The 23,483-nt window shown below is 38.0% G+C and overlaps 1 protein-coding gene across 2 annotated transcripts in view; it reads right to left on the minus strand.

Annotated features, from left to right (window-relative positions):
- Positions 1-231: 231 nt before the first annotated feature.
- The window catches only part of MTRR (5-methyltetrahydrofolate-homocysteine methyltransferase reductase), a 32,805-nt gene continuing 9,553 nt past the window's right edge, over positions 232-23,483 (minus strand). Inside the window, exons 4-15 of one of the 2 annotated variants that reach the window (XM_009321912.1) lie at positions 23,170-23,287; positions 21,732-22,098; positions 18,593-18,715; positions 16,401-16,554; positions 12,578-12,666; positions 10,958-11,138; positions 9,132-9,174; positions 8,033-8,219; positions 5,615-5,733; positions 3,940-4,032; positions 3,674-3,853; positions 232-2,730 (exon numbers count right to left, since the gene is read on the minus strand). In XM_009321912.1, coding sequence (XP_009320187.1) covers positions 2,586-2,730; positions 3,674-3,853; positions 3,940-4,032; positions 5,615-5,733; positions 8,033-8,219; positions 9,132-9,174; positions 10,958-11,138; positions 12,578-12,666; positions 16,401-16,554; positions 18,593-18,715; positions 21,732-22,098; positions 23,170-23,287 — 1,799 coding nt within the window. In that variant the 3' untranslated portion in view covers positions 232-2,585. The remainder of the gene's footprint in view (positions 2,731-3,673; positions 3,854-3,939; positions 4,033-5,614; positions 5,734-8,032; positions 8,220-9,131; positions 9,175-10,957; positions 11,139-12,577; positions 12,667-16,400; positions 16,555-18,592; positions 18,716-21,731; positions 22,099-23,169; positions 23,288-23,483) is intronic. The other variant, XM_009321913.1, reaches the window with a different exon arrangement.

Consider the following 23,483-nt stretch of genomic DNA (forward strand, 5'->3'; position numbering starts at 1 on the left):
ATACAAGAAACAGCACACAACCGTCACTATTTCTCTTAACTGACAAAGGAATTCTGTAACCAATTCTGGAATTACGAGGAAAAGCACAGACGGTATTTCTGTAACGAAAGAAAACTAAAAGATGTTAAAAAAAATCCCCTGCTTAGCTTTAGGAGGTATAGTAAAATCCACCCCTGTATGCTTTTCTAAAAGACGCACTGAGGAGGAGTCATAAATCAGCACTATCCAATTATACGGAGACACAATTTAATTAAGAAAAACGCAGTTCTTATTGCAAGCCTTCTCTATCGCCACGATTCCTGTATCTCAGAAGTCCCTTCCTCCCTGCCTTTCCTGCTCGTTCAACGTCACTGAATGTGAATGCAAAAATACTTCCTTCAGGTAACACACGGTGGTGTTTGTTGGGGTTATCTTAGTTGGTTTGAACTTTGGGCTTTGCACCATGCAGTTACAAATTTAAGAGTAAGCTGCAACTATTTGTTCTTGTTCTAAGAGATCACAATAAAGCTCGTGCGCTTCACTACGGACTTGCCACTAACATTACTAAATAATCCAAGTGTGTCAGTTTTGTAGAGAATTGGTAACGGGAGAGGGGAAATCCATGGATACCGTTTGTGTATCGGACCCTGTCAAATGCAACACACACTATCAGAAAAGGACACTCAGCTGTTAATATCCCCAAAGGTGGTACGCTATTACCTGTAGTATTACTGGAATGGCCATCACAACTTCTGTATTGTGATATGTAAGTAGCACAAAAATGAATACCTGTAAGAGATCTGGGAAAAGCTGCAACTTGCAGTCAGAAAAACATTGTTTTCTCTGTAATCTCCAAGAACTTCCAAGTGGCACTGAAAATCATAAATCCTATCTGAGAACACACATGACATAATAAGTGCTATTTCCAAACAAACTCCAGTTAACAGAAGGTAGTTAATGATTTATCTTTACGATTGCAATACTGGTAGCTTTTTCTTTTATTAGTAATTTTTAAAAACACATAAAGGTGATTGGCTGATGCAAAATGTTGATATTTGTATCACCTTAGTCATTTCCATTAAAGTTTAAAATTGGAGCACTTTTCAAAAAGAAGCACTTCTTATGTGCCAAAGATCAAACAATACACTGTTTGCAATTACGGTAAGCCATCTCTCCCTATGGAGCTTTTTTGGCAGAGATTACTTGACAGTGATTGAAATAACTGCTCTGCTGAAGAATTTCTGCACAAAATTTTAATTAATCTCTTCCACAGATATTTAAATAATCATTACACAGGTTATACCAAAACCTTAATTCCAGGCACTTCACTAGAATGTTTCTTCTTTAAACACGTGATTTTATTCTAACTGATCGTCATATTTTTTCCATATTTTTTCTTGATTTACCTACCAATTAACTAATAATCACTAGACAACCACAAGACTTGGGAGTAAGTGATGTGGTTCTGGTTATGCGTAAGGCAAAACAAAACGAGAATTCTCCCCAGGAAATAAACACTGATTTGTCTAAAATATTCTCTCATACTTTGTGTTTATCTTTAACGATCTAAGTATGACAAGGAACCAAGAAGACAACACGGATGTTTAGTAGTTAGAAAAAGCAAAGGGAAGAGAGGAGGGATCTGAAGAGAAGCACGAATGACTTACACTTTTACTCTTCCACCTATTTGCACTGCAAATGGCCCGTGTTAGAAAGAAGACCAGATACTTCAACAATTTGCTTCCAACAACTTGATTTTTGCAGTGGATTGCCATATGTAAAGGCAACTGCTTTCAAAACACCATATTTTACTATGTCTTCAACTTAAAAATATTAGTTTAGTAATCAGGGAAAGTATTTACTAAGTCGTATTACTCCAGCAACCAAATTCAACCCAACTGGTGAGTTTGCTCATAAATTAAACGACAAACATTTTAGAGACAGGAATGAAAATAATTTCAAAAGAATTATGCAGGAAAATCTAATAAGGATTAGCATGGAGTGTAGCAAAACTGTGAGAAGCGATGTAATGATGGAATGAAAAAGCTAAGTATTTAAAAAAAACTTCAGAGTTGAAATTCTGCAGTAACCTTTCTGTGCCACATTCTGAACATTCATTCCTTTTGGCAGTTACTGCCGTTGTGCAAGCTGAAAAAATACAAATAGTCTCAGGAATTATCTAGGAAGTGTTCAAATAAATCTTGACAAGTCAGTAATGTATTTGATGACGCATAGATCAGTGTGTAACATATTTACTCTGTAGCCTCTTTATGCATACATTATAGGAAAAAATACAGGATATAATGTAAACATACAATTATACTTGTACAAGTGCAGAAGTTTTTACTTTCTACATTAAACCAATCTTAAAATGAGAGAATTGAGGCACTGAGACAGTCCATTATGTAACATCGTTAAAAAAAATCATACACTTCAAAAGGCAGCCGGGTTTGCTGTCGTTTAAAAGATTTCATATTCCTGCCTGAAAGGTCAATAGAGAAAGTTAAGATTTGGGTGACTGCATACAGCACTTTTGACAATAACTTTTAGTTAAAAGCACACATGTGAAACAAAATCTTTTGTGTTACAAAGGCATAGGAAAATATTTAGCTCCAAACATCCTGCAAATATCGTTTTGCTTCTCGAAGCATGGCCAGGATTTTCATTGCTTCCAATTTGTCAGCTTCCATTTCCATGCTTAAAATGTCCACTACAGCATCACTTACACCATCAGCCATGTGTTTCTTATCTCTGGAAAAAAAAAAAAAAGAGGAGGAAAACGCATAATAGTGTATTTTTCCTTTTATCAATAGCTTCAGAGGCAGGATAATATTGGAAAAGAGGCGCTAAAAAAAATCCCAAACAAAAACATAGCTTCTGTATTGTATGGCAAGATTCTCACTGAGTTTTCATGTAACTGAGCATTGACAGTAACAAGGGTTTCTCTCAATCAAACCTTACAAAGTTTTCAGCATGCTGTAATTTGTAAGAAAAAAACCTTGGAACCCTAGTTGAGCTGTCAGAGAATAATTGTCGTCTTCTAGTGAGAACTGGACCTGCTGAAGTATTTCGTATTATTATATCACCATACGGTTCTAATATAAAAAAACCCAACAAAACCCTCACTTTTTAATAATGTTATTTTTAACACAAATAGCTGATGTTTATACCTGCAGGAGAACGTATTGACATTGGGCTCTATATTCAAACAGTTTGTCCATTTATCAACAAACTTCCTAAAAATCTCAAACCTCCAGGTAAGTTAGCGTCCACAAATAAAACTTCCCACCGTAAAATATATTACTATTACAGAGCTTTAGCATTCTGGCCCTCCCAAGCCTGGAACACAGCAGAATACTGCTGCTATCTCACAGCTGTGCAGTTTATCATCACGTGTATTCAAATATCTCATTTTCTCAAGAGAAATCTATTAGTTTGAAACCTCCTACAGCTTAATTGACTACTAAAAAAGAAATAAGTGACTAAAGCAACCAGTGGAACTGTGTGGTTACAAGCTATACTTTCAAGACTATATTGGAAAAAATGGACATAGTGATGAAATTCTAGTGTTCCAGGAAGGCTCTTTCAGCATCGTGTTGGCCCTTTCTTTCAGACAGCTCTACGTCTTTCTAAAGCCTCAAACTTCTGCTAACTCTGTTCTCTTTCTGAGACAGTCCATCTCCACTCTACTCACCCACATACATAGAAGTAACCTCTCTCTTTCAGGAGGACTCTGGCAATTTCCTTAGCATAAAGCCTAATGACATCTTGCACGTATTTAGGCGGGGCTACTTCTGCAGTTGAAGAGTCTCTTGAGAAACAAACCTTAAGATGAGTTAATGTGCCATTTTCAAGAAAACATCTGAGCTCATCTCTGAAAGGCAATAAAAACTGTTAGTAATGGCTCAGAGATAAGCATTCCCTCATCAGTAGAAAATGAATGCTAAATAGTGAACTTGCTTGAACAAATAGTCTCGATCCTGATGCCGACAACCAAAAACCAGCCATGTCTCTCCAAATTCCCAGTCTGCATGTTCTTCTCTCAGCTTTTGCCTAAACAGACAAAAAAAAAAAATCCAATCCTGTTTTATCAAGTGCAGAATCTAAAACTTCTATAATCTAATTCTCATTTAAAGTAGTGCTTTAATAAACCTCTGGATTGGCAGAAATGTGGAACGACTTAAGGTAAATCACAGTCAAACCCTCATTCTTTGATTTTCTTGACTACTCACTTTTGGCCCAGCTCAAAATCAATCAACTTCAAAGGGTGGATTTTTTTTTTTTGTCACAGTTTCATATTGGAAAAGTCAAGACTGACACTTTCAAACATCTCACAAAACAATCCTGACTGCTCAATAAGGATATCACTACCCTTTATCCCTCATTGGAAGCCTGGGAAAAACACCTGGGAAAACTCAGCACAAAGCAGTTTTAGCATGCTTTCCATTTAGCTGTAGAAACCTGCTAGACTTTATGAATAACAATCTCTTTACTACCACATCATCAGAAGAGTTACTGCATTTTCTTCAAACAATGCTGAAGGTATTACTTTAAAGGGGTTTTAGCTGCAACTTTCTAGTTACATTCTGAGAGAGAGATTTCATTTGTCATTGATCAAGTGCTTATGAAATGCCAGGAATCCTTTAAAATAAAATGCAAAATACTTCTGAGAGATAAAGGTATACTTGGGAGTTAAAATTAAGGAGTAAGGATTGTACATAATGATTTGGTTAAAGTGGAAGCATGGAGTCAGAAACATCATGTCAAAACTTCCCTTTTCTCACAAATAAAATGGTTTAAAAACAATTGTTACAGGATGCAAGAAACTCCATTATCTTGCTGGAACTAATGAGTTATGTAGGAATGATATGTGTCAGTTACCTGTGAAACTTGCAACCACTCCCACCCAAATATTCCACTCTTCCTGTTCTTCATTTCCTCCAAATGATCATGTTTTTACATATTCTTGGTGATGGTATCTGTCACTTTTTGAACAAGCACCTCTTTGCCTTGCAAAATTACGCTGCTGGGGTTGGAGGGGAAAAAAAGGGATCTGCCTTCCCTCAAATATAAACCCACAAAACCCAAGACTACTGCCCAGTTGAGGGTTCATGTGCCAAACTCCTCATCTTAAAACATCAAAATGTGTAAACACACAGAAACGAGGGAATGTGGGAGAAAAGTTGACATTCATCATGCCAAGGCTTTTAATATAGATGCCACTTCTGAAGGAAATGGATTTTGAATACCAAACTTAAGCCAATCAACCCTGTTTCTAAAAACTACCAACCTCTTACAGGAACTAGCAACACGCAGATAAAAGATTTCATTTCTTATTACTGTTTCTGCAATTCACCCAATGCCTCATATATCCACTATGGATATTAAATACAGTCAGATGAAAGTGTAAGTTTTGCTCATTTGAAAAACAAATAAATACACAAGCACTGCTTGTTTAAAATTAATAAGACTGTTTCTAATCAGCATACCACTGCCACAAAAAGTAAAAAGTAGGAAGGAAAAAAAAAAGAAAAAAAAAAAAAGATTAACTGCATTTGCATATACAGCAAAACCTGAGGCTGTATTTTATTCAACATAAAAAGGCTGCTTTCCAGGTTAACAACTTGGTACGTACCTATGTTGTAGGAAACCAATAAATGGTGAAATTCCTGTTCCTGGACCAACCATCACGAATGGCACAGATGGGTCTGCAGGTAAGTGGAAATTATTGTTTGGACGAGCAAAAATAGATATCTAAAATGAAATTACATAGAATACAATTGAAGAGTATTCTTAAGCAGTGAAAATACCATGAAATTTTTAGAACCTTCAGGATATTTACATAGCGTATGTGTCCACACACCCTTCCAAATCCTGAGCTTCAGAGTTTATTTTTAATACCACACAGACATTTAGAATAAAATTTCACAAGTTTCTGAAATAAAACACACCATATTTACAAACCTATTAATCCATCTGGAGGAAAACTAGGGAAAACCACACAAACACGAGTTTCTGAATATGAAAGTTGACTGCACCATAAACTTGGGGAACATTGTTACAGAATGAATGGAAAGCTTGGTGTCGGTACTCTAAGGGAAGTAAAGCTAGTTTATTGCCATTTTAGGCTACTCAACCTTTTTTTACATTGTGGACATCTAAAAATATTCCAGTGGAGGTGAGGATTTGCTTATAGCGAATTGAAGCCTCCTGATACTGAACTTGCTTTCTTAATTTTCATAAAAGTTTTACATGATCTCCAAAAATGTGTATGGGTGAGGGGAGGCAGTAACTGCTCAAAGATCTTGGAAAATGGTTTGTATCCTTCCACTGGTAAACTCTAATTCTGATCTTCAGATCTGTGTCTGAAAGGAAGACTAAATATAATTTTAATAGGAGCTCCACTACTATTCTCTGAGGCATGGCTAACACAATGTATAGAAAACAAGAGATGACTATTTTTAATTCTTTAAAAGATTATTCAAGTCTCAGCAGCAGCCATAGCAGAGCTTCATCCATTAAAGTCATAAGCGAACATCCGATCTATTTTGCGTATTAATTATGAAAGGATTTGAATTTACTTTCAAGTGTAAGGAAGGAGTGAAGCACTAGACCAAGTTATTTAAACTTTGTTCTGTAAACCTGAGTGGTTTAGCACTACTCATTTCTTATAATTTAATTCACTACAGATACTACAACGTTAAACAGGATCATCTTCCTGGTTTCACAATGATAAAAAAAATAGTATAATTCTTGCCGGTGAGGGGCAATATTTGTATTTCTGTTACACTTACTACTTCAAACCACACTTGAGTTAGGAGGCTATTTTCCCTATTAATGATTCCGAAGTGGTCATTCCTTTAAAAAACACTGCAAATGGCACACACATTTATACTGTAAAGTGTCTTCAATTAATCTAAGGTATTTTTGCATAATATCACACTCATCTATTTTGTATTGGTATTCCACATATTTCTGCAATCTACATGTATTGCTGCACATTTATCCATGCCGAATTCTAGCTTGCACAGCAGACGCAAATAGTTCTGAACTTTATTCAGACTCACTTTGTAACAATCCTTTTTTTTTTTTTAATTCCACCTCTTTTTCATGTTTGATCTTTAATATACTGCAAATCAATTATATTTTAAATAAAGAGCAGATGTGAATACTGGAATAAGATATATGATGCACATATTAATCAGTTTGTCTTTTGAGCTAGTTTTAAAAAATGAAGATAACTTGTATGGGTTTTCATTCCATTTTGCTAGACCAATACCTTGAATTAGTGGCACAGTTTTCTTGTAACCAAATTCTATGTTTGTTTCCATTTTTCTTAATCAAATATAGATTGTCTGGCAGTAGATCTTTTGTCATATTAATTATATAGTAGAATTCCAAATTTTTAATAATTAGCTTACACCTAATAACTTTGAGACCGATTCATTACATAAATTCTCTGCCATGAAAGGAAAAGAGGCAAAAAAAAAAAAAAGTGCACCTTCTCCTAATAATATCCACCATGCCAAACCATCTTTGATGCACATCAGAAATACCACAGATGACTGTCCCCTGTGTCATATTCAATAACTTTGCCTTTGCAAACTGTGCGAGACCTGACAAGAAGTGAGTTTTATGATTTCTCCCCTATCATCTGCCACCCTTTCCTGGAAGTGACCAGGTGTCTCTCTCCTACGACACTAACAGTCATAACCATTTAATTGCACAGTGTTATTTTAGTCCATGAAAACATCCTCCAAGACTCGCTTAGGGCTACAGTGGGGTGGAAAACAACTTGGGCCTTTCAGCAAACGGAAGTTTCACAACTCAGGTAGCCAAAGATAAAGTAAAATGTAAGTTTAGCAACTTAGCAATGAAGTTCTAGACATGTTACAGAGAGAAGGGTAAACTTACAAGTAGGGTAGAACTGCAAAACGAAGCTGTATGCTGCCAGAACAGCCGCATTATATCAGAGCAGTGAACAAAGAAACCTGCAGTTGTTTCAAACGTGCATAAATTTAACTGTTAAAGAGTTTAGATGTAATATTCATACCTTTTCAGTTGAAGAGCTTCCTCCTTTTGTATCCAGAGTGTTTTTATTGGGGTGCAGTAGAGGTGCAACTAACTCAGCAAGCCACCCTGTACATACTCCTTTCCGTGAGACTGGTCTAGCAGGACAGGCAGGGAACTCCACAATATTAAATACAAAACACAGTTTTCCTGGCTGATACAAGTTTGAACTGCAAAGACAAAAGTATAAAAAAAAACCCCCACAAATCTGAGAGATAGCTATACAATCTTATAGCAGTTCCATTTAGTTAGAAAACATCTTAAGGTTGGACTCAGAGGCCAGTGCCTACAGAAGGGAATCCAAATATCTACCTGTCCTGGTTTCGGCAGGAGTAGAGTTAATTTCCTTCCTAGTAGCTGGTACAGTGCTGGGTTTTGGATTTAGGATGAGAATAATGTTGGTAACACACCGATGTTTTAGTTGTTGCTAGGTAGTGCTTACACTAGCCAAGGACTTTTCAGCTCCCCATGGTCTGCTGACTGAGAAGGCTGGAGGTGCACAAGAAGCTGGGAGGGGGCACAGCCAAACTGGCCAAAGAAACATTCCATACCATGTGATGTCATGCTCAGTACATAAACTGGGGGAAAGCTGGCCGGGGGGGGCCACTGCTTGGGGACTGGCTGGGCATCGGTCAGCAGGGGGTGAGATTATTATTATTACTACTACTACAGTATTATTATTATTTCAATTATTAAACTGTTTTTATCTCAACCCATGAGTTTTCCTCAGTTCTACTCTTCCAATTCTTTCCCCCATCCCACCAGGGAGGAGATGGTGGGGGCGAGTGAGCGAGCGGCTGTGTGGTGCTCAGTTGCCGACTGACTGAGGTTAAATCACAACAGATTCACACGAGTGTGAGCTTGTTCTTGAGCACTCTACCAAAGTCTTGCCAGACACTCAAAACAATGTTGTTTGAAATAGTCAAACCCTGTGGTTTTTTGCAACAGGGACACAATCACTTTTTCCTCAGGTTTTATCCTTCATTCTTCTCTTTCTTCTTTAGATTATAATGTACATACACATTTGAGACTAAAAAGCATACCTAAACTACCAAGGAGATATAATTTGAATATTTCATTACCTTGACACTGAATAGGATCTGGCTTGCAATTTAGGAAGATGTTCTGAAAAATTAAAATTAAAAAAAAAAGCATCACTTATTATTTGATTCACCCCAATAAAAATATCATGTAATGAGTGTTTACACTACAACAGGTTACAAGCATATTATAATTTAACTGTAATTTTACTCTATTAACATTGTGTTTGTGGTTCAGAAATAAGCTATGAAGACTTGAACTCTATTTTGAATGTTTTTTAGACTTTGTGGAACATCTGTTAGAGATCCTATAAAATGAGGCCACAACAGTTAATTCATGGGGTTCTTGGTCAATTAAAAACAACTGTAAGGTGCACAGAAGAGATGCCAGTAGCTAGTGGACAAGGTGAAGCTTGAAATTTAATTTCCCCCCCCTTTCATCTAAGAGCTCAAAAGCTCTCAGTATAGGAATTGCTTGATTGAAAGTTTCCTATATATGATGTCCTAGAAGCAGATGTGCCAGTTCAATTTCAAACCACTATTGAGTACCTATGCAAATTTTTGAAATCACAGCTAAAAAAACCAACAGAGACAGGAGTTTACTGGGCATTTTTCCAATGAGAAACACACATTTATATCTACGTATCTATGTACATATACCGAACAGGTCAAACTCACTGGTGCTTTCAAAAGAATGACTTGCACGCAGACTGCACATTTTAGCTGAGGAGAAGGGCATATTAAAAGGAGACAGACATATTGCTAAGCGGACAATGTGGTGGGGAATGGTGACAATAAGCGAGCAATACCAGAAAAAATGGGCATAGCAAATGCCGGAAACCATACAGTGGAGTAACAGCATAACATACAGTTTAACTGCTTTTTAGTTGTTTTTCCACATGTACCACCCTTTTGCACATATTCTAACCAGTACATGGACACCCTGACATATTTTAAAGATGCTCTGCTACATAAGATAGTTGCAAGTCAGAGTTAAGAAAAGCTAGTTCAGTGAAATCACTTAAAGAAGACACTAAGCCCATTCAGCACGTTACCTCCCTGGGGGAACACGTGTAGAAAACTTGCTAAATTTCTTTATTCAGTTCAGTTGCTACAGCATGTTCCATACCACCTTTGAAAAGCTAAGTGGTTTTGCTTTCACTGTGAGAATTCATGTATTTGTATAAAGTGGAGCCGAGCTTGTATTTATTTTTTAAAGCCCCACAGTGTACTAAGAAGGTGAGATTTGGGATAGGCATGGAGAAGACGATTGCAAGAACATAAAAAGCAATTTTTTTGTTTCATATAATGAAATACATTAAGAAATTCTGTTTTTTAATCTGGAAAATAACTGCCAGTATTTTCAGATGTATTTGAGATGGTTACAATTGGAGCCTCATTCCATCAATGTTTTATATATGGAACCCAGTGAGTGTGTTGGACATTACATAAATACAAATATACTGGGGAAAGCTTTCTGTTTTAAAAGTGCAAGAAAAGAACATGTAGGCAGGGAAATCAAGAGTTGTAAAAACATGTCTTTTTTAATTGTAAGTAGTTGATGAAATGTTTCTTAAAGACCCTAATCCTGCAAACACCTTATGCTTATTTTTTTTATGCACAGGAGCAATCCAGACTCAACTGAAGCATAGGTATGTACCTCAGTGTTTGCAGAATGAAGGCCAAAGACTACAAACTGGAGAACAGAGCTTTGTTCCCCAACAATAGTTTTAGTCTGATCACTATGGATACTATAGTATTTCTAAAGCAGTTAACTGAACAGTTATGCCCCTTTCTTGGGAAATTGAACATTTAGTCTCATGCATTTTCAGAAACCAAATCTAATTAAATTTAAATCAGTCACTTACCAATTAACAGGTTAAGAGAAGGCTTGCAGCTTGGAAAAGCATGAAGTAAGTCCAGCAAGCAAACATTAGAATCTCTAATAAAGCGTGTGTAATCAGAGGCTCCTTGTCTGCTGCAAAGCTCTTGAAGCCTCCGTTTTTCTCCCACATCACTGGTACATTCTACAAGAGCTCGCAAAAATGCCTGTGGGGAAGAAAGTAAGAGTGAAGGGTAAAAAAACTTGTCCATTTGGAAAAATAGTCATAAATCTGGGAAAAACTTGGGATGCCTGGGGACAGGAAGCAGTCACCTGACAGGTTAATGGATAATACGATTTATTTCCCAATGCACACTTTCACCTACTATGAAAAATTTGTATTTTTCTCTTTTTGGGTTTTTGTGGTTTTTTTGGCTGCTCCTCTAATGTCTGAGACAAGCTAGCAGGTCAGAAAATCCTACTTAGCCTGAGCAGGGGAGAGACAAATAAACAGGCACAACCCATTCCCTGGAAAATCCCAAATTTTTGAAAGGCTTTCTTACTTATGTATTTGCATTTTAGTTAAGTAAACAGCTCCATAACACAAATTAAGTCAAGACAAAACACCATTTGCTAAGTTACAGAAGCCAGGAAAGGAATAATAAAAAGTCTTAGAAGAGGTATTACTGTAAATAAAGTATGGTATTTAATGAGTCACGTAAATGTTGCTGTGATGTTTTATTCCATACTTTATGCCTACATAATGGTACGGCAAGCTTTTCTTAGGGGAAAATTAAATTAAGCATTAAAGTAAAAATCAGATGTAAATACAAAAGCTTTTTTTCCAAAAGCAAGGTGGAAATAGACACAGTGCATAAAAGAAAAGTGATTCAAAACACCAAGTGCAATCAAGATGACATATTCTACACAACAGAATACTTGGAAAGTAATTTGAGTGTGCTCAAAGTCTGAGCTTCCAGACAACAGTTTTGAGTACGGAGTTACATAAAGCACATTCTACACTGAACAGGTACTAAAGCAGATAATAAAAACTGGCTTGGGCAATACTCCCCAGCTAGCACTTTCTCCCTACTCTTATTGTTGAGACAAATTTTCAAAATTGTTAAGTGCAGTTTTGAAAAGGTTGAAACAATTGGAAGATTCTCTTCTGCTGCAAAATCCACTAAACTGAGTAAAAAGGTCCTTCTAATACCTGATTTCCCTTAGAGACCCAACCAACACAACTGTTTAGCTTCATCCTTCATACAAAGTTATCTTTAAAATGTGTTTTGACAATAGTAGAAATAGACATGCATTTCCAGCTGCAAGCTTCCGTTTTTTTTTTGCAGACGCAGAATGAAAGGAAAATAATATTCACACGTTGTGAGAACAAATACTATACAAGCAAAAATCTTTCTTCGAATTCTGCCAGGTTACTGAAATGCTGAAGAAAAGCTTTAAAATAATTTAGAAGACATTATGGTATGTTTGCATAGAGTAACATGCCTATTTTCAGTGACAAAACTTGACAGCAGCATACAAACTGACAATCCTTATTCACCAAGAAACATGGTTAACTACACACAAAGAAAGGATAGATCTGTAAGAGCCCATACAGCATAGAATTACTAAGGATTTCTCGTTGAAAGAACAAACACATAAACACCTTTTTGGGAATTGCTCTTATTTCCAGACACCAGGTTAGAATGAATTTCAGAGTGCTTCTTTCAGGGATGTGTTGTGGATGAGCTGCTCCTAGTTCAGCGGGAGAAAAAAAAACAAAACAAAACGTGCATCTATTAACATGCAAAAATGGCATCACAGAGTGCTTGCTCCTTCAAGAAATACAAGAGAGCTAAACTACATTCAATTCTGCATGTTTAAGCCCCAGCTTGTTAGTGGAAATTATAAACTAAACAGCAAGACAGTTTTCCAATGAAGTATCAATGACAATTTTCCAATGAAAAGTCAAAACTGCTCAGGAAAGCAAGAAACAAAGAGAGGGGTATAATACCCTAGTGTTCAAATACATTTCATTGCTAAACCACTCAAGGCTTTGTTGCCACTTTCCACCTTGAAGAAATTCAGAGGAATGCTTACTAGGAAAACGAACATCCACATTTTTACCCCTCCACCAATAAGCACTCCCGAAAATTGGAACACGCTGAACTTTTCTAATGATCTAACCAAAGGTGTACACAGCCAGTACCAAGCTGGAGCTTCTGAGGCCAAGCAGATCCAAGGGGTTTCTGTACAAGCAAATAATCCCCCCTGTACTCTCTACAGGTTCCATTTCTGGGAAGGAGGTACCCTGACATCCCATCTATCCCTTCATGGAATCAGCTAGGGTGCAGCCAGGCTTATCAGCCTCATGCCATGTCATGCTAAAGCGGCTATTCTAAGTTAACTCCAAAAGCAATATAAGAGCATTTATATGACAAAACACCTTTAATTAATAAGCTCTGCAGGTCCCAAATTGTTTCTTTACAGACCCAACTTACATGTTGGGATTTCTCTTGACAATGTTTCTTGGCTTTGACATCTAGCTACTGATTCTTACTATGCTTTTTTCCCGTGCTCAAGGGCCCTTTAATACTACAGAATTTTCGCTCTAAGAATATACCTATATAACTTGCTAAATTACCTCTTCGTATCAGCATTACTTGACTGAACCCTTGCTACAAAGAACAAAATTTACTTTTAGAAGATAAGAGGATTAGCATAAATATAATGCAGGAAAGAAGCATCCATTTTCACATTTATATAAACTTCCTTTTCTTGAACAGGCTGACAGCATGTTACAAGAAGTACTTAATCATCTTCCTAGGATGCTCATACATACAATAAAAAAAACAACTACAGAAATCCAGTATTTGAACAACAGACTTTGTACCAGACTGCCAATAATTTCTGTTTTTTCCTCTCAACTGATTTCATCTACTTCATCAAAGAATTCATAGACTGAACAAAGAGAGGTTGTGAACAAAATCCAGTGGAATTCCTGGTAAATCTTGAAGATGCAGCACAGGCACAGCCTGCTGTTCATGTTTTTCTCTTCTCCCAGGTTTTTCAGCTCTTTTCATTCAGTAAGCCCACAATCATAATAGTTTGTAGTAACTATTACAAATTCCTCAGAAATGTGAATGCAGTTAAGAGACAACCGTCTCGAAAGGAAAGCAACTCTGGAACATTGCTAGGAATTGCAAAGCTGCATTATAGAGCTGAATTCTTTGGTACAGATTAAATTATAGTAACGTAATGATTCTCTGCTCACCAGCACAGCTCCAAAGAAATTAATTTGGCTTTGTTCCTAAATCATTTAACTTCATAACTGCAGTGGATGGAAGTCAGTGTAGAAGCCATGATTGGAGATCAGTGGATCAGCAGCAACTTGCTAGGTCCTCGCCAAGTATCCAAGGCAAGTGTGAAAAGTCAGTATGATTTGCTCTGGGTCACCCAGAAGACTCAAGAGCAGAACCAAGAACTTTGATTCTCTGTGCTGCAATCCAGTGGTATGATCTTCCTTTCCATTATCATTCATTAATATTCACAAACAGGCATGCCATTTTACACACAAGATATGGCAAAATGTTGCATAAATAATGCGTAATTTCACCTTTTTTCCCCAATTAGTGCCACAATAGGCAGCCAGAGATGCAATAACCTGGATTATTTACACATAGGATGAGAGCATGGATATCCCAAGTTTCACTCAATTATTTTACCAACTTTGCCTTGGAAGGACAGGTTTTTTGCTATAGAAGAACAATCAAGGGGCTAAGCTATGTTCACTTGGCTAAACAGGCTCTGTTCCACATAGAAGGTGCTCTGACATGGATGAACTCAAAGTGCCCTTTTAAGGCAGCTTTACGTCCTTCCTGCAGTATCAGTATAGCACAAGAAAGGGAACTTCCGTAGGCAGGAAGGAGACAATATCTCTCTGTGCCTATTCAAGGAGTTCTTCACTTTGAACATGCTGTTGACACTGTCTTTAACTTAGAGAGAGAGGTTCAAATTTTATGCAGCCAGGTAGCAGAGCTCTGATTTGCACAGAAAAACCTACTAGCCTTCAGGAAGGACAAAATTTCGAGCCCACCTTCCTATGAAGATCTGATACTTTCGGCTCTCCATTACCTCCTCCTTCGCTATATACTTCCCTTTTAATTGCTTCCTTTGTAAATGTGCTTGATTCTGTAACATCTGTAAATAGCGTAAACTGTAGAAGTAGCATACCTGTGAAATCCCCCTACACCACCCAATCTCCTGTTGCTTGCCTGTGCATGGTTGTTGGGCCCTGGACAGGGTGACACTGCCTTAAGCTTGAGGGTGCTCAGGACCAGCCCTGATCCAAAGGGAGATTGTTACAAAGCTGGGACCCTCCTGGGACCTTTCTTTGTTCTTTTTTTTATTTCTGGGGGGGGGAGAAGCAGGTGTGTTTGGAGGGAGTCTGTCCCAGAGGAACAAGTACAATGGGGGTTCCCCGAGGGGGGGGTTACAGGGGGAGTGGGTTCAGCACAGTGGGGCTGGATAACAGCCAGACCAGACATGCAGACACAGGGTTCATCCCCAGTGCAGGGACCAGGCTGTAACTGATACTGGCTCTGCACCAAATCTAACCGGTGACCACTCCCAGCAGAGGTTAGTTACTGGAGTAGGGTTCAAGGTTGGGGAACAGCTGGGCCTGGACATCCCATATGATATGTTACAACATGGCCTGTCATGTAAACTCACCTCATTAACAAGTGAGTTACTCGCCAATTCCAAGAACAGGGGTCCATTTACATCTCATACTTAAGATACAATTTGTGCTGCCCTCAGTGATGCAGGGAATCTCACCATGGGAACTGATTTACCGGTAGACTGGAACAACAAAGAGCCCTACCCCATTGTGCAGAACTACAGGCACAACTCAGCAGCATCATTAAGACACCAATTGCAAAGCAAGAGAAGAGTAATTCTCACAGGTCCAGCTGGCAGTACACGGGCATACCTTGAACATGCAGCTACCCTTTCTGAGGTGTGGGATCATAAGACTCAGGAGAACAGATCCACATAAACCTATGAGCCCCTTAAAAGGCACCTTGCAGCAGCACTAAGTCTTCTGCTTCAGGAGTGTGGCCCTCTTAGGATTAAAACAGATTGGTGTGAAGTGCTGTGCAAGGAGAGATTTTACTTTCAAGTGGGGGATTGTTAGGTTATGTGATTAAAACTCACCTCCATAAACATGAAGGAGCAGAGGAAGAATGAGATGGCTGAATGCCAATGCGAGGCTCAAATTCCCAGTCAGAAGCTAACTCATCTATAGTAAAACCAGCAGCAGCATTCTATGCAACCTCTCTTTTTTAACACATCTCTGTGACTTCCAACATGCCTCCATGAAATGACAGCTGTGTCCCAATACTAAAGATAAAAACGTTCAAAACTATGCATACCAACTACTACCAACACAGAAAGGAGTATTTGTTCATGACCAGTGCATCACATCATACCTTTCTTTTTAGTGCCCTCCTTAACCCTTACACAAACAAAGTACTCTCCTTTTTCAGAAAGTCCCAAGATGTGAAGGAGTTCTTCCACCTCATTGATATTGTTGGGACATATTACACAGAAGGCATCTCCAGGTTGGTAGTCAAAGACTGTATCCTGTTTTAAAATATGAGATCATTTCTGTTAAATTGTATCACAAATCAAGGCCAACAGCATCCCCATTCCTAACAACAATCTTCCTACTGTCACAGTCACATGAAGTCATATGTTCTTTTACTCTGTACTAGCACTTCACTGTTTGGAGCACATCAGAAACTAAATACTCATGTTTTCTTTTCAGGTTTAACCTTACTAATTAGAAAAATCATTCCTTATCTGGTTTAAATATTTGGACACTCTTTAATAAGAACTGCTGAGTAGCCTAAACAGAAGGAAAAAAAATATGTACTAAGAGGATGTGTTATATAATCAGCCCAGATCATTAATTACTGATGTACTTTTGTTTCCTGGTTTGAGAAGAGCAGAGAAATGAAATCCTTATAATTAATGCAACTTTGTATAGAGATACATTATCACTAAAAGAAAATTTGCTGGTTAAACTATTTGACGAACCGTGACTGAAATGACCCCAACTGTTTTTATTTTCTGGAGGAAAAAAGAAAAATAGCAAGAGAAGAGCACAGTGAAAACTAAAAGGTATCTCAGATCTTAAGACCTAGATTCCACTTAGTTGGCTGAGGTTCTTGTACACAACTGCTGAAACCCTGCTCAAGCTTCTGCCTGTTATAGGAACATACAGAATTATACTTGCATCATTATGTTTCTCTTATGCGTCAGGTGAGGTGACCTGCATAGACAGACTGTTGAGAATGTTAGGAGAAAAAGCCAAAAAATGTTCAAATTTTCAGTGAGTGCTTATGACAGGATACATGTATACATACAAATATATGCAAAAAACCATGTCATCTCAGAGATTCAGTTGCTCAAAACTTAATAGACTCTATTTATAACTGAGATTTAAAGATGTCCCATGGATATTGACACAGATTAAGCTAAGAGTCCAATAAAAGTTACTGCCAAAATCACAACATCCCAAAGGCAATATTCTACAAATTTGGAAAACCACTCAAAAGAAACATATTTTCCTTTTAAAGATTTCTTGTAAAGTAATATCGAGCACTCTCTGCCTTTCATAGAATCATAGAATAGTTTGGGTTGGAAGGGACATTTAAAGGTCATCTAGTCCAACCCCCCTGCCGTAGGCAGGGACATCTTCAACTCGATCAGGTTGCTCAGAGCCCCGTCCAACCTGACCTTGAAGGTTTCCAGGGATGGGGCATCCACCACCTCTCTGGGCAACCTGTGCCAGTGCTTCACCACCCTCGGCGTAAAACATTTCTTCCTTACATCTCATCTAAATCTACCCCCCTTTCATTTAAAGCCATTCCCCTTTGTCCTGTCACAACAGGCCCTGCTAAAAAGTTTGCCGCCATCTTTTTTATAAGCCCCCTTTAAGTACTGATAGGCTGCAATAAGGTCTCCCCGAAGCCTTCTCTTCTCTAGGCTGAACAACCCCGACCATCTTCATCTTCAAACCAGTATACAAAACATGATCTTCCCTGAATAAACTAAACCAGTTTTTACACCTAGGGTAACAGACGTTGACAGTTTGAGTAGTATGTTAACAAGTCAGAGCAAATGAATGCCAGAGGCAGGAACAGTGCTCAAGAGCTAAAGATTCTTATCACTTGATCATACTAGTCAAATTATTACTTGTGTAGATTACCTACCACAAGGCATAGTCACAATTTACTGTACAGTTTCTGAATATTCCCTAAGTTGTATACTTACAAACTGAAAGATTATTCATTTTCAATATTCCCTGCCTGCCCTTCTCCACTGCAAATGCCCTTCAAAAAGGTATTTCAGTCAATACAATATCCACGGAACAAAAAAGAAATTAATTTGACACTTTATTTCTGTTTTGACCTCCATTGAGTCACATCTTTCAGTGAACAAATCAAGCTTTGCATTTACAAAATGGATCAGCCTAAGCTGACATCCCATTGTATAGGGAATTATTTTTTCTTTTTAAACAGTCAGATAAATAATTTTGCCCCAGTTATTATACATAACACACATGCTTTTCACCCTTTATTTTAACCCACTAAAGAAAAAGCCATCACTAACTTACTGCAATATCAAGTTCTAAGAGCAATGCAGTTTTTATCGCATCTTCTCTAGTGAGCTGAACTGCTTTTGTAACTGGCACTTCAAAGGTTGTTCCCTCTGAAATCAGTGAGGACAGATGTGGATTCTGAAAAAGAGGACACGAAAACTTATGCTAAAAATGCAAATCAGCTGAATGACAGCTTACTATGACATACAGGAATTAGCGCTGGTACAATTTTTTTGAAACAATCTTAGAAAACAATTCAAAACAATGAGGAAAAACATGAATCTTCTACATATAGAGAGTGTTTTCCTCTACATTTTTAAAAATCACATCCAAGCAGTAACAGGCATATATATTCAACTATAGAAAGTCAGTAGGCTTGAACAGCCTAATGGGCCTAAACTACTATCAAATGCAGCTAACTGTTTCCTTTTTCAAGCGCTGCCTTGAAAATAGCCAATTAGAGAATGGCATTTATGTTAAAACCCAGAAAACTCCCACCTAATTAAAGGATTACTAGGTGTACAGAATGGGCATAAGAAATAAGAACAGAAGCTATTTTAAAACATTATTGCAGATATACAGATTAAGACTTTGGGGTGCAGACAGGGCTACTATTACAGGCAATTTATAAGAGGAATTTTAAAAACTACAGTTAAATTTAGAGCTAACCAGCAAACTCCACACTACAAATCAGCATCATGTTATGCCACAACATTTCTACACAGGTGACAATGTGCCCCAAGAATTCTAAATGGGCACCAAGAATAATTCCAGACCACCTCTGTCAAAGGCTGTCACTTGAAGATCAGACTACAGCCCTCACTTCTCCATCACTACTGTCAGCAAGCTTCATTTGAGATCAATACAGACAAAAATGAAAAGAGGTGGGAGAGATACCAAATGTCCACAGCAATACTCTGTCAAATGGAAAGGAATTATTCTACCAATAAGAGAATATTGGTTAATCTGAAGATTTCCTATTTAAAAAAAAGGAGACAGGAGAATCACTTGAGACTGACAGTTGGAATTTTTTTTATTCTCTTAAAATTCTGACATGGTGGTTAACAGCTTGGGCCATAGTAAGTTACTGTGCATCAGCTGGACTATGATAACTGTCTACATTCATATTCCCTCCAAGTCAAGTTCAAGGCATAATGAGATCAGGATTTAAGCTAAATTGTATTATCCTACACTTGCCACAAAGGCTTAAGCTGCAGACCGTTACTGCTCTGCTACTAATAAGCAGCAGCTTAATTCAACCCTGAGACTCAACAGCACAGGATATAGATCATATAAGTAACTAGAGAGACCGTGTACCCAGCCTTCTTTAAACGGCAGGGAGTCTCTTTTTGGAGATATCCAAACCTCAAGTTGATGATTTCAAAACAAGCCAACTTCAGCTGTGCTTGGCAAAAAATACCCATGGTTGTTGCAATGTGAGATACTGGAAAAGGACACGAATTCTGTCATACTTGTAAAAACAAACATGACCCTACATGGGACCTACTTGTTGACAATGTCTAGCTAACTATGTAAAAAATAGTGCCAAAGGAAAAAAAAAAACCCTACAAACCTGCATTTGATTCTTTCCAAGGCTCAAAACTGTCCAGCTTTATACCTGAAATCCGGACTATAATCTTTAATCTGTCACTGAACGCCAGATTAGCAGATTCAGCTTTTTCAATTTGCTGTTCGAAAGCAAAATTTACTTTTTTTCTATTCACAAAAAAGTTAAGGCATCAATATTAGAATCTGATCAATTATTTCAGAGATCAGCCTGAATGAATGCTATGATTTTAAAATAAGAAAATGGGCTCTTTTAACCACTGTAGCACCACTTTCAACCCGAGTATTAGTCTTTAATTGAAGAGTACCTCTAAATCATAAATCTTTGTTTCAGTAATTTGGATTACTTAATTCAACAACCAGAGCAAAACCAACCACAATATGAGGTTTAAAAGAAAAGCAAAATTATCCAGTGTTTAAATTCATACACTCTTACATAATTATATTAGCTCGACTAAGTGATTTGCTCAGCATTACCATTGACACTCTCAACAGATGGAGCCCATTAGATCTGAGGATACTAATGGGCTTTCATGGTCCTGACCAGCCCCACCAGAGGACTCCACCCCCACCTCTGCTCATGGGCCCAGGAGCCCCATCTCAGCTCAGCCATGGGTATTCAGTCCCTGCCCGAGCTACAACACAGGAGTACCGGTCGGCAGCAGAGCCACAACCATGCCCACGGCTGGCCACAGATGCTGTTGATCCAGGCCTGGATCTGCAGACCAACTTCCAGCTTGGCCCCAGACCTGCCTCATTCCCACAAACCTGTCTGATGATCTGCACTCTTGGCTGATCCTGGCTGCCATCTCCTGGTTTGCATTGCTTGGGTATCGGGGAACATGGCTGACTGTGTTACCACACTCAGCTCCTGGCTCCCGGTCCCTTAAATAGCAGCCAGTCCTCACTGGTCCCTCACACAGATAACCAAAACGTCTGCTCTCTGGCAGGCAACCAGGAAAGTTTGAGTCATGCTTTCCAGTTCATTTTGAACACTAAATATGCCAACTGGAGATGATCACCAGCTCATGCTAATTCTTCTCTTTGTAGAGCAGGTCTTAGTTCAACATGGCTTCACAGGAAAAGCATGACGGCTTTCAATCTACAGTTCATCTTCTGTTTCCAATAGTAAAATTATGATCATGTTTTTACAATGACAAGTTTCTCTGCTATTAAATATGCAGCAAGATTTTGAGCAATTTTACACCCTGTTAAGGCATTCTGCAAGTACTAAAAATTTGAACAGAAATTGTACTATACTCCTTTCTACAGGAAGATGTTTTCACCATCCTAACATAAGCCACTGAGGAGTTTAATTCTTTCATTCCTGGCACTGCAATGCCATTCCTTTATCAAATTATTATTTAACTAAATTATACTTTTACATCAGTGTCCATAACTCATATGGTGGTAACTACATTTTCACAATATAAACGGACCTTCACTTACAATTCAAAAACCTCCTGCATTCTGGGACGTTACCTCCTTTATGTAAGTATTCACTTGCTCTTTTGAGTGGTATGTAGGAGTATACACTCATGCTGCTACCAGAGCTGGAGGTTTTCATCATTCAAAGTGAAGTCCTTACCTCACCATGGGTGTCCTCAAACTGCACCTCTATATATTCTGGTGGCAAGGCAGGAATACTAAGAGCAGACTGAGAGACAGGCGGGACAGAATGAACAAGTGAAGGTTCGGTGTCTCTAGTTGAAGCCACAAGATGGATGTCAACCAGTTTTTGTGTCCGAACATCAGAACTCCTCACTCTTTCATCTTCTAGCTTCAAGTTCTGTACTTCTGAGCTTAAGTTTAGTTCATGCCCAACGTGCGGGGCTGCAGAGAGAGAGCTAGAAACAGCATCGCTGCTCATGCCTTCTTTTTCTTTCTGCAATAGAAATGCTTCCTTGAGGGCAAGCCAAAGTCCATCAATCCAAGGATCAACCACTAGTTCCAAACTGGGGAGGGAGGGGAAAAAAAAAAAGGGAGAAAGGAATGGTTGACTTATTGTGACTTACTGGACTGTTAATTTACAAATAATGAAAAGACCACAAAAGCTAAAAACACGATTTATTTTCCATTTTTAATATATATCTGCAGCTGTTACCAAGGTGACTTTTTTGTCAAAAAAGTATTTTCATTTAGTTATTACCACTATGTAAATTTACGGAGTCTAAAGTGCATAACAGCCTCACTCTTCTTCCAGTTTCTCATTTTTATTTTCTTACGCTGAACTTTATGACAGGAAGTTGAAGGGATGGTAGCAAAATATGCAACTTTTCACTGTGCAACAGCAATATCAATAGCTTACACTAATGTTCCGTTTTTATTATTTTAGAACACAAGATATAAGTTTTATGGTTATGGCAATGTTTGCATTCAATTGTCTCACATCATCATGCACAGAGCCGATATAATATGCAGTTCAAAATAAATAAGCCAAGACTGCAGCCTACCGGCCAGAAAGAGCAACAAAACGGGGAGGGAGTTGTTTTCTTACATAATTCCTCTACGGCAATCAAAAAAACCTTCTTAAGTAATCCTCTACCATGATCAAAAAAAAGAGGATGTTTTACGGAAGAGAGAAAAAAATTAAAAAACATTGTAGGGTTTGCCTAAAGCAACTATACTGCAAGATGTGAGCTTGGATAAAAGCCTGATGTGTGTGTAGAAAGAGATCCCGTTACCCAGTACCACACATACTGGAAACTGGATTTATTTTTATTTCCTTCAGTAAACAGACTGTATTTTTAAACCCCTCCACTTATTCTGAATTACTTAATTTCAAAAACTGCTAAATACTCTCCATTTTTCCAGGCATTACAGAAGTTTGCTCACACTTTAAAAATGGAGTTTTATTTAATGGCAATTGAGATTGAAAAGGCATACTGCGTTCAGACAGGACTCATTCCTATGAGGTGCTGAGTATTCAGGTTCAACTGATTTCGAAGAGTTCAGAGTGTTTAGCCAAATTCACATGTAATTATTGCATCTTGAAGAAATAAAATCCAAACTCATTCAGCACTTACCCTACACAATCGTCTGCTAATCCTGTGTCATAGAAGTGCTGGGCACCAAGTTCTTGGAGTCGTCGGTCTACTGTCTTTCCACCATTACAAAAGAATGTGTACTCTGAATCTCCCAGACCTAGCAAACTCAAGGAAAGAGGAATCATATCAATCAGCCAGTCACCCATGCTACACAGACAAAGATCTGCAAAGACAACACAGGATTTTCTTGCAGGCAAACAGAAGAATCTGATATAGCAAAGTGCATATTACCAGGACACTTTTATGACCTTCAAAAAAAAAACCTGTGTTTTTCCCAAAGCAGAGCTGAAAAA

This window comes from Pygoscelis adeliae, unplaced genomic scaffold (assembly GCF_000699105.1).
Source record: "Pygoscelis adeliae isolate BGI_AS28 unplaced genomic scaffold, ASM69910v1 Scaffold144, whole genome shotgun sequence".
NCBI classification, from domain to species: domain Eukaryota; kingdom Metazoa; phylum Chordata; class Aves; order Sphenisciformes; family Spheniscidae; genus Pygoscelis; species Pygoscelis adeliae.